Here is a 16,147-nt window from a genome sequence, read left to right as displayed (position 1 = left end):
ACTGGCATGACTCGACACTCTGCAGACAACCGTAATACAGTCAACTCTGCCAATAGTGCCACTTCTCCTCTTTCTTCTTCTTCTTCTTCTTCTTCTTAAATGACTTGTGGCCTTGCCGAGTGTCAGAACTATTAACGTAAGAAGAATGAGAAATATGTTAACATTAGTTATTGTTATGTGAAATCCTTGGTTAAAACTTGTAGATAGGTCTCTCCAGCAAGCAAGCGGTGGGAACCGTATTTATATGCTGAACTGGTTCCAGTGGTCCACAGATGTCGTTCAGACCAGCGGGTAAAGTCAGTTATTGGGATAGATAAAATAAGGGATTGGATAAAAATTTTAGGCTGTAAGTTAAATAATTAAATAAAATGATGATTGAATGTAAAAAATTTTCCCAGCTCTCTGACCACTTGCTCATTGGGTGAGAAGACGAGCTCGTCGACATCTGCCGAATTGGGAACTGAATTGGGAAATTTACTATGCCAAAATCTCATAAAGTCATGTCTTGCTGGTGCATAACTTGGGCAATCATTTAATAAATGAGTAAGGGAACGACGTTCTTCGCCACAATCGCAGCGTGCCGCTCCAATCCAATTTATTCTTATTAAATGGTCACTCGTTAGAGTATGACCTGTTCTCAATCTAGTGACCACGTTTATCCAACTCCTCGGAAGGTTGATATCCCGAAACCAGGGCCTGGCTGCTTTAAAGGATACTCTTGAGAAGTATCTGTGCTCCGTCAGGTCCCTCTCTGAGTATGGCCAGAGATGGGAAAGCCATGCTTTCCTGTCCGGAGCAAAGACACTCATTCTCAGGTCATCGCGTGGGAGTTTAAAATGCATTCTGTTATTGTTATTTGTGATGTTAATTTCACGGCAGATTGTATCGACATATTCGTTGCCCAAAATGCTGTTATGTGATGGGATCCAAATAAATTTGAAAGAGGGGAGAGTGTTAGGATCGGAGTTTGTATGCAATAATTCCAGTATTCTATATATGATATATGGGTTGTTTTTGTATAGTAAACAGTTCCTGAGTCTCTGGACGGAGGACAATGAATCTGTGATTATAAGGGTACGTGATATGTCGTGTTCAATCGCGTATGTGATCGCTGTGTAGATGGCATAGAGTTCAGCCGTTAGAATCGTGATGTATGGTTGGAGAGGAGTACATTGTGTGTAATTTGAAACTTCGTCATAGAAAGCCGCTGTAGACAATCCATTTGCAGGGTTTAAAGACGCATCCGTGTATATAGGACAGTAGCCGTCGAACTCAGACGATAGAATCTCTCTAAAGAACATCTCAGGTGAATTATGGTCTTTGAGGAGTATGCCGTTAGAGATATCACACACAGGAGAGAATAATAAGACCTCCCAGGGCCAGTCAAAATAAGCAGGTCTAACGGATCTAAAACCCATGTCCATCAAAGGAACCATCTGTATATAAGTTGGAACGAGAGGTATTTTGTTGTATGCTTTTGATTGTGATGGAATTTTTAGTTTCCTGTTAAGAGTATGCAAAAGGGGATTTAGCAAGTTGTCAGACCACGAATAATTACGAAGGATAAACGAGTTCGTCAGGAATGTTCTACGAAGTGTTAGAGGGGGCTCGCCTGCCTCCGACAGAAGAACCGGGATAGATGTTGATTTCATGCAACCCAGTGCCATTCTGAGGGCTGCAGACTGCACCCTATCCAGGCATTTTAGAGAGGTCATAGCAGAATTAGCGAAAAGAGGGGAACCCCAATCCAGAATAGCTCTTATTAAATTCCTATAAACTGTCAAGGCCAGCATGGGAGAAATGCCCCATGTGGCCCTTGTTATGATCCTGAGAATACCCAGTGCCTTCGTTGCTTTATTAGCTATCATCTTTATATGCGGTGTCCATTTTAGTTTCCGGTCCAGAAGTATACCCAGGTGTTTCATTATAGGATCACATATGATCGAGGTGGAACCCAGCCTTAATGCGAAGTCCTCAAAGGATGATCGAGATTTTGTGAAGATGCAACAAACCGTTTTTTGCGGGGCGACGTCCATTCCCAGTGTTTCAAGCCAAGCAGACAGACTCTCCAGAGCCGCGGAAACATCGGTGGAAAGATTGGCGACAGAAGAGAATTTTACATAAAGTAGAAGGTCATCAGCGTACATGACAGCCTTCATGTTAGGTGGAAGATATTGTTCCAAATCTCTCAGATACAAGTTAAATAGAAGGGGTGACAGGACTCCACCCTGTGGGACTCCAACACCACAGACTTTTGAATCTGATCCGTCAGCATTAAAAGAGACGTACCTTTTTCTCGTCATGTGATTGATGAAGTTTACCATACAGGGGTGGAAGTTTAAATCTCTAAGCATTGTATTTAGAATAAGGGGGCGAACGTTATTAAAAGCACCCTTAATATCGATAGAAACTGCCAGAGTATGCTCTGAGTCAGCAAAGCCGATCAGGGTATCAGTTACAAAAGTTGCAACACAATCAACCGCTGATCTTTGCTTTCTGAATCCAAACTGGTAGGAAGGAATCAAGCCCCGACTCTCCACATCGTGTTCCAGACGTCCTTGTATTAGTTTTTCAAAAACTTTTGATAGAACCGAGGTGAGAGCGATGGGCCGAAACCCCTTTCCCCCCGGTTTCGGTAGAGCTATAACTCTGGTGTATAACCACGAAGATGGAAAAGAGGAGTGCAGAAGCATTCTATTAAACAATATTAAGAGGAATTCCTGTGATATTGGTCCCAAAAATTTTATCATATCGACAGTAATGCCATCAAGGCACTTCTCCTCTTTCTCGCTCGAGCTCTATCCCCACTTTAGCGACTCTAGCACGGCTTCTGAATTTCGAGTTTCCCCTAAGAGAGAAATACACAAACAGCGGGGGTACTACAGTTCCAAGAAAAGTCGTAAACGCTGTGCAATTTTGCGGCACTATTCATAGAGTTGTCGGTAAAGTATCAATTCTGTCGAACGTCAGGTTCATTAACTGATAATTCTGTTGCATGTCAGTTTGGTTAAGTGTCGATTGAGTTCAAGTTGAGTTTGTTACGTGACTATTCTGTTAAACTTCAATCCTGTTTTATACATTTGAGTTAAATGACAGATTGATTGTTTGTTAGTTGAGAAGTATTCATGCTTTTCAGGTCAGTAAAGAATCAATTCTTTTAATTAATTGAACAATTAGGGTAATTGTTGTTGACATCTAGATTTGACATTGTCAATATCCAAGCGCGAACGCCATTTTATATATCGATAGTATCGACCATTGTCGATCCACACTCTAATTCACTTCGTACATTAATATAATATATTTCACTCTGACCCCTCGACGCTGTCCGTTGTATTCTTAGATAAAATTAACATTTCTTTTTCGTTTAGGAGTCATTTTTTAAAAAATTATACCAGTTTATTGAAAAAAGTAAAAAATTGTAGTTTTTACATTTGAAGTTAAATGTAAACATTTACAGTCATAAAAAAGTAGGGATCGCACAATTATCGCTTGTAGTGAAAAGAAATCACTGTATGAACTTGGTACAAGAACAATTAAGAACCCACCAAAGAAGACTGGACTGATGTAAAAAGAGTCTCTTCAGATATTTAAGAGGCAAGCATAAATCACACAGACATATGCCACTGTTTCTACTTGGCAAGCAAAGCAATTTGCAATGAGTGACACATGTCAAGAACTAATTTCTTTGGACAAATCCATCAGATATATTATCGGAAAAACAATGTTTCCACTAACAATCTGGTGAGATAACAAATCAGCATGAGACTGTACCAAGAAAGATGGAAGTCATAAAATGAAAGTGTACAAAGGAAAATATGGTATATATTATAACAGAACCTTTGCCAGCAGAAGTACACAAATATCTAAGAGATAAAATGTTAGAGTAGTTGAAGTAGTATTTTCAAAAATTAAAAAATGTAACTATTGTCCCAGACGGGACAGTCCTGAAAATTAAAAAGTTGGGACTGTGCATAAAAAAAAGATGGGTGGTTTATATTGCAGTTTACACTTAAGGTAGAACTTATGGTAGTTTTCAAAAGCAAATCTTTAATTTATCCAAAGAAAATGGTGATGCGGTTGTTCAACGAGAAATCCGTGTTCTGATTCCTCCTCCTGTTGAGTTTGAAGACACAGAACAGTCGAGTCTAGATTTACAACTGATTGCTCAAAATGCAAGATTGCAATCTATGTTTCAAAAGGTTAATCAACAATTAACAGAATATCGGAAAACAACGATTAATTATGCTTCTCTTAATAATTCTCTTGATAATAAAATTGTTGATGCTAAAAGCTTTTTAGATTCTCAAAATGTTAACGACGCGCGTAAGACGATGATTAATTTACAATTGCGGCCTGATAATTGTAGAGAAGCCTATCAGGACGATGAACGACTTTTAGCTATGAAGATTCATTACTGGTCGGCATCCTGTCATGAGCGAATGAGTCAGACAGGACTGCAACTGCCTTAGAGTAGGACTGTTGAAAAGTGGGTAGAATTAAATGATGTTTCCCTGGAATTTGTAGAAATGTCACCATTGGGTAGAACAAAAAGTCGATGGACTTGATTCATCCCATAAGTGGCAAATGGTGGCAGCCTTTTTCTTAGTGCGCCATAATATGAAAGATGAAAAATTAATAGAATGGTTGAGGTTATTGCTGGAGATAGAAAGCAAACCAAATCAATCTTGATATAAGAATGACAGTGTGTGATCAAGGATCTCCTAATGGTAAAGGTGCCGTCCCATGTCGGCGTAAAAACGTCAAAGCGCAAAAACGTCGGCGATTAAGTATTTTAGTGAACGAGATAGTGATATGAGGTTGTTTCTTTTACTCTCATGCATTAACACTTTGACGTTTTTACGCCAACATGGGACTGCGCCTTAAGTGTTATAGATTTCTGAAGGGAACACCTAAAAATCCGTTCAGCAACTACGAAAACAAGAAAATAATTTGCACTCATGATTCACATGAAGTAAAATATATAGTAAGTAATCTTTTTAAGTATGAATTCATTTTTATGAATGACTCATTTCAGAAAATGAATGTTGCAAGATCTTTTCAGCTACTGAGTGGAAAAATAGCTAAAGCTATGCTTTCGATGATGATAATGTATTTCAACTCTAATATATTGGTTAATGATAGAACGTCCAAGGGGCATATCGGCAGACTAACTTGGCCTTCCGAAAACCTCTATTTCTAGACGTTAGAAAATTATTTTTTATTTAGTTAAAAATAAAGTTATATACATGGTTGGAAAGTTAATGTCATCAGCTTTTCAGCGCACTAAATATGAAGGCTCTAAACTTTCCAGATCTAGCTCGTGGGCCGACTGATAGGACCGAGGGGCAGGCTAGAACGCAGGCCCTTATGCGCGCCATTGTTAGCTATATGGCTGGCCCCTGTTGACAGCCACTCGCGTGTCGGCAGGCTGCATACACTACGTGCTTGATTTTTTTAATTTATAAAAATAATTTATTTGGCTCAAAATAGATAAAATAATAAACAATATTTATGAACTAAAAAATTTTTTATTTTTTTCAAAAAAAATATTTTTGATGTACAATTGGATCAATTTACACGTATCGAAAAAAATATCACAATTTGAAATGGTTTGATACAAATAACAAAATATTAAAATAACAAAATTTTAAATATTACAATTTTTAACATTTCAACTCATATTGAAGGAGGACTTGCGTATGCAATCTCATCAAAAGTTAGTCTAGATGCATCATTTTGCTATTCAAATTAGAAAACATTTAATTCATTGTAATGTTTTAGACAAAGTGTGAGTAATCTTATTTGAACTTAAATAAGTCATTAATAAAAATCGAAATTTGTTCGAATTTTGTAGTAACTCGAATGTCGAATATTCGACATCCGAACTGGGCTAGTTCGAATGTCGAAAAACCGACATTCGAACTAGGCGAAAAAATTCAAACAGTTCGGTTCGAATTATTTTGCACAGCTCTAGTATTGATGCTAATTGAATTTCTGCAAAGAATTTTACTATGTATAAAAAGTAATTGAATCCTTCCAAAGAATGTTATTATTTATGAAAATAATTAAATTTTTTCTAAGAATTTAATTAAAATTTTTAAAAATAATTGAATAGTGGGAAAGAATTTAATTATTTCTAAAAATAATTAAAATTCTTAGGAGAATTTAAAAAAATTTTAAACATAATCACAATTCTTGTGAAGAATTTTTTTAAAAATAATATTCAAATGAATTTAGTAAATCTGAAGAATTTTGCAATTTATGGAAATAATTGAATTCTTGAGAAGAATTTTTTTACAGTTTCAAGAAATAATTGAATTCTTTCGACTAACATTAATATAATTGCTAAGAATAATTACATTTTTCAAGGAATTTTATTAAAACTGTATTAAAAATAATCAAAATTCTGCAATAAGTTTTACTATTTATAAAAATAATTGAATATATTGGGAAGAAATTTTTAAAAATAAAATTATAATTACGGTGACAAACTTACATTGATTATTTTTAAAAAATTTAAATAAAATTCTTTAAAAGAATTCAATTATTTTTAATATAATGTAAAGAAATTTCAATTATTTCAAAAATTTTCAATTATTTGTTTATAAAAATTTAATTATCTTGAAACGATAGAATTAAAAAATTCCAAAAATCTTATTTTTCAGAATTTTTAAAAAAACTTTGCGAAAATTAAATTTTATTAAAAAATTTAAAGTGTGTATCTTTTTTTAAGTAAACTACACTGAAAAAATGATATTGTCGATTTTGTCATACGAGTATAGTAAGGACGTACAGCTGAAACAGCATTACTGTATTTCTGTTCTGCAAATACAGTATTGGTGTTCTTCACATACATATTACTGCCTCTCACATACATAGGGCTGTTCTGCACTGCGTATAGCTGAAACAGCAATACTGTATGGCTGTCCCATATCCACCAATATAATATGTGAGAATTGGCTATATTTATGGCAGTACAAAAAATTCATTTTTTTCAGTGTAATAAAAATTTTAATTATTAATCTTCGCACTTAAGGGGTTACGCCACCCTGAAATTTTCAAAAAAAATTTTTTTTTTGCTTAATTTCAAAGTTTATATTCTAACGAATATTTTGAGATGTCGCCGAAGACAATGTCTCACTAATTACAAAAGTTATGGTCATTAGAAGTCAGCGCGGTGGGGACGCGCCGAGAGCTGCTGGAAGCAGCGACTTTCTAATTTCGAATGGTCTAGGGGGCCCTTTCATGATTTAGGAAGGGTCCTTTTCATTGTATCCCTTCCATTCTTAAAGAAAAAAAATTATGGCCCAGGAATTGCTGATTAAATAGTAAATTGAAAAATTTTCAAGTTATAATACACTAAAGTTCATTTTTTTCTTCTTTTGCGTTTTTCTCGAAAACCCAATTTTCGAGACGGTGTACACGATAACCCAAAAACTATTCAATCGATTGACTTGAAAATTAATATACATCTTCCTAAATAGATTTTCCACAGAGTGACGTGGGATTTTTTTGATTGAATAATTTGAAAATTTTTTATCCAATTTTTTATACGGTAATTTTAGCCAAAAAAAAATGTCAATTTTTGAAGTGCTTCCATTTGCGTAAAATTTTTTTTTTTAAATGGCTTCGTCACTCTGTTCAAAATTTATCACTTTTTAAGAAAAATATTGTTTTACTTGTTTCTGACAAAAATTGAACTGCCAATCATGTACACCATCAAGGAGTGCTCCGGAAAAATTGATCCACGCCAATAGTTATATCTTCGCCATTTTTAATTAAAAAAAATTTTTTTTTAAATATTTATAAAGCTCAATATATGTACTAAAGCATCAATAAATGTAAAGAAGTCCTACCTCAAACAGTTTTATCAAAAAATTCCTAAAAAACCATCCGATTTTTATGCGTTCAGGGTGGCGTAACCCCTTAAAAAACATGAATACAATAGAATGTGACTCTTTATAAAATTCAATTATTTATTAATTATTAAATTGAAATACTTTGAAAATTCGATTTGTTAAAAAGTTTTTAATGAAATTCTTAATAACAAATTATATTTAATTATTTTCGGTTGAATTTCACAAAATTTCTATTAATTAAATAATTTTTTAAAAATTTATTTACGTACTATATGTGAATTAGTGACTGATTTAGAGAACAGTATATAAATATCTTTCAAAATTGAAATAAAAAGCGATTTTTTAAAAACAAATTAAAATTATAAAACTTTTTTAATCTGATGAAAAAATTCCCGTTTTGACATAAAATTCCTGGCTTATTCCCGGTTAGTAGACACCCTGTAATATCTTAAATAAATTTTTAGAAAAGTTTCGGAGCTGTGGGAGTTTAAACCAATTTTGGTTGATTCATGTTGTCTATTACTGATAAATATTATTTTATTCAGTGGCGGATCCAGAATTTACTCCAGGGGGGGGGTCATCTTTAGATGCGGCGGGCGACGACCATAATTAGCTGACCTTTTTTTTATGTAAATCTTTCGCCCCAGGGGAGGGTCATGACCCCCATGACCCCCCCCTGGATCCGCCACTGATTTTATTGGTTAAATATATTTACAATAAGCTACAAAAATGTGACAGTTAAACTGAAACAAACACTTAATATCATACAGTGCAAAACTCGCTTTTTGATCTACTGACGCGACGCCATGACACTTTTAAATGCCAGGTCTGGGGAGCTGAAAGAAGTTTGGAAGACTATTTACATGTCTTCACCCAAAAAAATATGTTCAATTTTAGAGGATTCCTTTCCTTTTGTAGCATTTTTTCCTCTTACATATGGGCACTAAATTTTCCTTTCTAATTAAGAGGATTTTACTCTTTTATATTTTTTATTAAGAGCGTTCAACCGCGTTTCTTCAAGAATTAAAAAAATATTTTGGATTTAGGTAATTAAGAAGATTCGTGACGATGGTTCATGGGCAGATTTTGCAGAAAGTGCTTGTGTGCAAAGAAAAATTCGTTCGAAAATGATTGTTTACCAATTTCACGTCATTTAAACTAGGCAGTGCCGTATTTGTTAAGTGATAGCAGTTTGTCGAATATAATCTAGAAATTTCAAAGACCGTTGAACACCGTTAAATGTCACTTTTTAAACAGTTTGAAGTTGCATTCAGAAAAACAAAGGTCAACTTGAAAATCTTTCTAGCATAAATTTGTTTAAATTTTAGAGTATTTTAGAGTATTTTTAATCAAAGAAGAAAGATTAAAATTAATCTTTTCGTTAAAAAATTTCAAATATAAACAAATATTCCTGTTTTTTGTAGATGAACATTCGTAAATTGAAAATAAAATGTATACATAATATAGTTGAGCGGAATTTTCTTTTCACTTTAAGATTTTATTTTTTTCGGTGATCCCAACGCCTGTTCTGGCCTTCCGAAAGGCGTTGTCCGTTCGGCCTGTCAAAAAGTCAAGTAGACAAACGCTCGTGACCTTTTGTGCTGGAAAACCGGAGCTCAGCGCATTATTTTGTTAATAAAAATTACAAAATAACAATAACAAAAAAAAATCAAAAAATGTAAAAAATTACAAACAAAAAATAATAAATTATAGAAAGTGAATTTATCATTCGGCAGTTAAATATTAAGAAGAAAGAAGCTATCAATTATCCGAATCAAATTTTTACTAAATAAATTAAATATCTTAAATAAATCTCTATAAGCTCTTAGCTCGGGGTGCATGTAGCTCAGTGGTCAGAGCACACGGAAAAAAATAATTCGGAAATAGTTCCTGAATTCGTTCCGAAATTGAGGATATGAGCAAAAGTCGGTAATTATTATAGAGCTGTTATTTGGAAGAAATGTCGAACTTTCAAAATAGATATTCAGGAATTATATGGTAAGAACTCGGTATTTATGTGATAGTTTTTACGAAATGTAGCGGCTGAGTATTTCAGATAGTCTGGACGGTAGAACTTCCGATGAGTTCGGGAAAAATTCAGAGGGTCGCTTCATATATGAAGAAGCTCTTATAAGGGTTACAGAATAGTTCCGGAACAATTCCGTAGCAAAGAAAATAAAAAAAGAAGTTGTGTATACGCGTATATACTTGATCGACATTCGTCAAGCAACGCGAACTGTGATTGGTTGAGGAGGATACACACACATACATACATACATAATACACTTATAGCTACCTACATGTATTCTAACGCACACATAATTTATACACAAATAAACGCAAATACACGACGCATTGAATCGCACGCTGGTTGTAGGGACCTGGGAAGTCTCTTATATACTAGACTTTACTTTTATTCAGCGCTTGTGAGAAACGGGGTCGGCACATCTTTTCTTTCGATAAAGTTCGGGAATTATTATGAAATTTAAACTGGAGTTCTCCTTGATTAGACGCTTGTAAATACTATTTTAGAAGAAATATAATTTCTACGACAAAATTTCGATAATATTATAGACCAGTCCTGTATTTCTCCAGGAATTTATTTACAATGCTGATTTTGAAAGTCTCACAAAAACCGTTTCGTAATTAGTTCGGAACGATGCAGATATACTTACATTGAATTTCTAAAAATTTCTGGAACTTTGCACAAATCCTCAATTATGGAACAAATTCAGGAATTCTTACAGAATTTATTTTTTCCGTGCAGTCTACCGGCAGTAGAAAGGTCGTGGGCTCGTATCCCACCATGCTACCGTTTTTTCTGGATTCTTTGATAATTTTGAAATTATTAATTAATTTCGAAAATATTTTTCAGATTAAGCAGGTTTCTGTATTCGGGCAGCTGTGCTGTCGATACATATGACATCTAAGAGCTTATAGAGATTTATTTAAGATATTTAATTTATTTAGTAAAAATTTGATTCGGATAATTGATAGCTTCTTTCTTCTTAAAAAATAATAAAGTTACATTTTTCCGTCAAGAATGCAGGAAGAGGCTTCCGGCAGGCCAAGCGCTTGGACGTTCTACCATTAAATTCGTAAAAATTGAACATGTAGTGCCATCGCGAAGTATATTTTGTAAATAACTTTATGCTCCTTGAGTAAAATTAGTCGCACCCTTTTTTTTCAGTAAAACAAATTAATGTGAATCGAATGTAGAGAGTTATGTCTTCAAGAGAGTTATGTCCAACCAAACAACTTTTTTTATACCACTATCAAGGCAATTAATATTAAAAATCACTGTTTTTAAATAATAATTCAACAGCTACAGGAGTTGTATTTCTGGCTTGACTTCAATAAAATTTGCAGTGCGAGCTTTCTACAAGTCGTTTAATGTCTTCAAAACTCCATAACGCATGTAAATTATCTCAGGAACAGATTCACGGAAAGCTTATATGGGTGATTCTCCACGTAGCGCACGATTTGGTTTATGAAATTAAAAAAAAATTTTTGTATCGTTATGGTTATTATCAATATATTTTTTTGAAGATAAAGGCTTTAAAAAGAAAAATCCATAGCGGGCCGGAAAAATTATTTATAATTTTTGTTGTAAACAAGTGTAGTAATTAACTAATTCATTGTTTGGACACATTCTGTCAAAAAAAATTTTGCGGTAATTTATAAAAATTTTCGTGGTAATTTATGGAAATTTATTTAAGTAATTTATGGTAAACTTTCCTGAGCTATAGGTTTTTTTTATTCCTTATATATATGTGGCACCATAACACTGCCTTTGCACTAGGTTCTTCGTAATACGAAGGTCGGTGGAAATTCTGAGGTCGGTGGAGACTCAGGCTGGTGGGAACTTTTTCAACCGACTTTGGATTCAGTTATGTACCATTAATCGTAGAATTTAATAATCTTTCGAATCGTATATTTGTTAATGTTCTGACATTTGTATTTACAAAAAAATCGTGATTTAAAGATTGGTATGTTTTTGGGCCGTGCGCGTGCACTGTAGGGTGTCCCAAAAAAATAAAAAGTTTTTTTTATTGGGTCTCATCCCCTAAAAATCTTTTAATTTGTGTAAAAATAAGAACACAATATTTGGAAATAAAAAATTTTAATATTAACCCGTGGTTCTTGGACCATAAAAACGTTAAAAATTTAGTGTTTTTTCATTTTTAACATAAATATAAATGTAAAAATATAATGATTAGGGTGTCATTGTAAAGATAATTAAATTACCTTTCGATCCATATGTCATAGTATAAGATTTAATGAAAATTAAGAGTGTTACAGTTGATTAAAGATCAAATTTCATGGAAATTTTGATGATTTTTAGACACTTAAGTAACTAGTACTTTTTTCACATTGAACAGTAAAAAATATTTAGATTTTAATTTTTTTATTGAGAGTCTAACATTACAAAAATCCGTAATTTAATCGTCGATTAAATTCGTCTCAAAATCCGTTACCCGATTTTGAGACGAATTCGATCGACTTTTATAAAGTTCTCCGCCATTTTGAAATTTGAAAAACTGACATTGGACTCTAAATCAGCGACTTCAGTATTTTTTTATCACTGATTTTAGTAAGTTTTGTGGTTATATCTAAATTTATTGTTTCAATTTTTGCTCCAAATGTTGAAGGAATGATAAGAATAAAAAAAATAGTTTCGTTCACTAAATCTAGCACAGAAAAAACTTGGACTCATTTTTGTTGCAACTCAAAATGAGTCCATGTTAAATGACATAGAACGTGGCGCAATCTGCCCTACTCATTTTTGTTGCAGCTCATAATGCGTCACTTTTCCGACTCATTTTGAATTCAGTTTTTTTCTGTGAGTGTATAATTGTCATTTTCAATCAAATCGAGGTCCACAAGGGCTAAAAATTTTCGTAATGTTACAGACTCTCAATAAAAAAATTAAAACCTAAATATTTTTTACTGTTTAATGTAAAAAAAGTACAAGTTACTTGAGTGTCTAAAAAATAAAATTTTCATGAAATTTAATCTTTAATCCACTGTAACACTCTTAATTTTCATTGAATCTCATACTATGACATATGGATCGAAAGGTAATTTAATTATCTTTACAATGACACCCTATTCATTATATTTTGACATTTATATTTATGTTAAAAATGAAAAAACACTACATTTTTAGCGTTCTTATGGTTCAAAGGCTCTGAACCACGGGTTAATATTAAAATTTTTTATTTCCAAATATTGTGTTCTTATTTTTACACAATTTGAAAGAATTTTAGGGGATGAGACCCAATAAAAAAAAAATTTTTATTTTTTTGGGACACCCTAGCGTGCAGCCGTACCGATAATTCCCGACGATAGTGTACACGGAAAAAAAAGTACGTGAATCCTTCCTTGACAGTGCTTGACTTTTGGATAGGACACAAAATACAAGGCTGTTCCATATACTTTTTATTAGAAAATATAATTCTAGGACTTTCTTATATTTTCTAATAAAAAGTATATGGAACAGCCTTGTATTTTGTCCTATCCAAAAGTCAAGCACTGTCAAGGAAGGATTCACGTACTTTTTTTTCCGTGTAGGTATTATTAATTTAATTAACTGATTTATTTTTATCATTTTTAAAATTATATTTAAAAATATATAAAAAGATTAGAAAAATTTCAACTTTATTACCTATTTTAAAAAAACTTTTAGGCACGGGCACACTTTTTGCTTGTTTCGCACCTACCACGTGCAAATGGTTTGACACGACAGTAGACTCCACGACAATGGAAATTTGTACAAAATCCATTAATACATATTTTAAACAAAAGCAAATAAAAAATGATTTGTCAATAAGTTTTGTCGTATTCATCTTCAACTTTTTATCAGTTTTTTATTGATGTATTTACTAAAATACTAAAGTTATGACATGGCACGACACTGGAATTAATAAAAATACGCAGTGTTTTTACTTGAATATAACAAAAATATATAGTATTTCCTAATTTCTTTTGGGGATTTGAGGAGTGACACGTTTTTTCCTTGACTTCCTGATAAGTTTAATATAAATAGTGCACGTCTTCTAGTTTATTTATTTCCGTTTATACATTGTCGTGCTCTCGTTAAGATTTGTGAAGACACATATATTTGAATAATTATCAGTAAGTATATTGATTTAATGGAAAATTGGAGTGATGAAAATTGTAGCTTTTGAGTTAAGCTATAAGAATATTAATTGAATAATTAAAGACAGTTCTGTTTTTATGAGCATCAGCAAATTAAAGTTTGGAACTCAGAGGTTAGGACGCACTGAACTGATACTTTTCAGCTCTTTAATGTTATTTTGCACTAAATTTATAAACAAAATTATAGTTTTATATTGTGTAATAGTTTAGGGATGTTTAAATAATATTTTCGTCTATTGTTTATAATTCAATGATTACATGTTTAGAAGTTATAAAGCAAAGACATGAAAATGCCTACTTTACGGAGAATCACCCATATGCTATGAAGTTCTGAGGGCATTAAACAACTTGCAGCAAGCTTGCACTGACAGTTTGCGGAAAGCTTGTCACGTGATAAAATGTTTAATTATATATTATTTAATAAATTAATATATAATTATAAAATTTAATTTAATTTAATTTAATTTATTATATATAAATAATAAAAAATTGTCAACGTCGTAGTAGATGTTAACTATTAACATTATCAGTTAAGGGTTCATACTACTTTACCAATTTCAAAAAATCGATTTTTCTTTTTTAACAGATTTCGAAAGTAAAACATCTTAAAACCACTTTTTTCCATGCTGTGTAATGTTTTACTCGAAAACTGCTGGACTGATTCTTACAAAATTTTTACCACATCTTCGTGGCATGTATGGGTATCGCGGGAACTAGAATTATGTAAAAATATTAATTTTTACTATCTTTTATACTGAAAAACTGTCAAAAAACCCTTGTTTTACAAACAACTTTATTCAAACTGCTCCCATTTTCTTTCTTTGTATAAAGATTAATCATTCTAGTTCGGACGATGAATATAGTCCTATGGAACCTAAATCTTGTTGATTTTTGCGTTCGTAAAATAATTCTAAAAATTAGCTAAATTTTAAGGCGTGTAAAGTGGTATGAACCCTTAAGATAGTATTGTGAAGGGCCTGCTAAAGAGACGGATACTCACGCTCTGTGCGATACAAGCCCTACACGAGTCATAAGCTGTAAACAAATTTTACTTACACCATAAAAATGAATTACAGTAAAACGCTTATAGTTTCAACATTTTGGGGGCCTTGACATGGTAGGCTTTTGCCCACAGAGGGGATATTTTGCGCATTAGGACCTAGAAATTATAAGAGTTCTACTGTAACATTATTTATTGTCGAACAGAATAAACTAACTTACAAAAATATTGAGGAATGTGTTTACATAATATAAAGCTTTTCTTATATAGTGAAACGCCTCTAATTTCAACGTCTTGAGAGGGACTTTATGTTATTGACACCAATTGCTACTGCCTAGTTTTTTATCATTAAGTGACGCATTTTTTTTTTTTCTGTGCATAACATGGACTGACACAAAATATATGAACAAGGACCTTGCAATGAGAGTCGTTTTACTATAACATGTTCTTAAAAAGCAATTTGTATTAGTAATTATTAGTTACTCACCTGACAAATATCACCTACAATTATATCGGATACGGAAATTTGTTTTACTTCTCCTTGTCTGATAACGGAGAATCTATGTTCCCCTTCTATTCTATTTTGAAGACCTCTAAATTGACGCTCCTTAGAATAATCATTAAAAGCTGTCACTATAACCACCACAATGACGGATATCAAAATAGCAAGTCCTTCAATCCAACCATACTTTGCCTCATCGTCATCTATTCCTGGAGCTATTACATTAAAATATTATTATTATTATTATACATTCCTTCCATAAATTAAATTATAATTCCGAACGAACAATTCGGTTTTAAGCATTAAAGTATCTACGGTTTAAGCGATCACAACACGGGCGTAAACATTTGTAAAAGTTTGGAGGATAATAAATATCTGATACAATGTACAATATTTCAATAAAGTTTTAATGAAAAGTCTAAAAATAATGATGAAAATCACTCATTTTTTGCGGTCAAAGAGGTATGTAACCCCTTAACAAAAGAAATTTAATAATTATGTGAGAAATAATTATTAAAGTTTTTATGGAAAAGAGAGAAAGTCCTATCAATAAGATTAAACATTATATAAAGTTTTTGGTTAAGTGATGGATGGTTTGACGAAAAATGAAAATTTTTGAAA

At 32.6% G+C, this 16,147-nt stretch overlaps 1 protein-coding gene across 9 annotated transcripts in view; it reads right to left on the bottom strand.

The window, feature by feature from the left end:
• LOC122512364 (plasma membrane calcium-transporting ATPase 1) overlaps positions 1 to 16,147 on the bottom strand; it is a 221,545-nt gene that overhangs the window by 116,554 nt on the left and 88,844 nt on the right. For all 9 annotated transcript variants that reach the window (XR_006302616.1, XM_043628151.1, XM_043628150.1 and 6 more), the window contains one exon: positions 15,512 to 15,741. Coding sequence is in view for 8 of the 9 variants with exons in the window: in XM_043628151.1 (XP_043484086.1) it covers positions 15,512 to 15,741 (230 nt within the window). In the remaining variant the exon portion in view is untranslated. The remainder of the gene's footprint in view (positions 1 to 15,511; positions 15,742 to 16,147) is intronic.

The sequence above is a fragment of the Leptopilina heterotoma genome, unplaced genomic scaffold (assembly GCF_015476425.1).
Source record: "Leptopilina heterotoma isolate Lh14 unplaced genomic scaffold, ASM1547642v1 Lhet_97, whole genome shotgun sequence".
NCBI classification, from domain to species: domain Eukaryota; kingdom Metazoa; phylum Arthropoda; class Insecta; order Hymenoptera; family Figitidae; genus Leptopilina; species Leptopilina heterotoma.
Note: the sequence above shows the minus strand (reverse complement) of the source record. Positions and strands in the feature narration are given on the sequence as shown.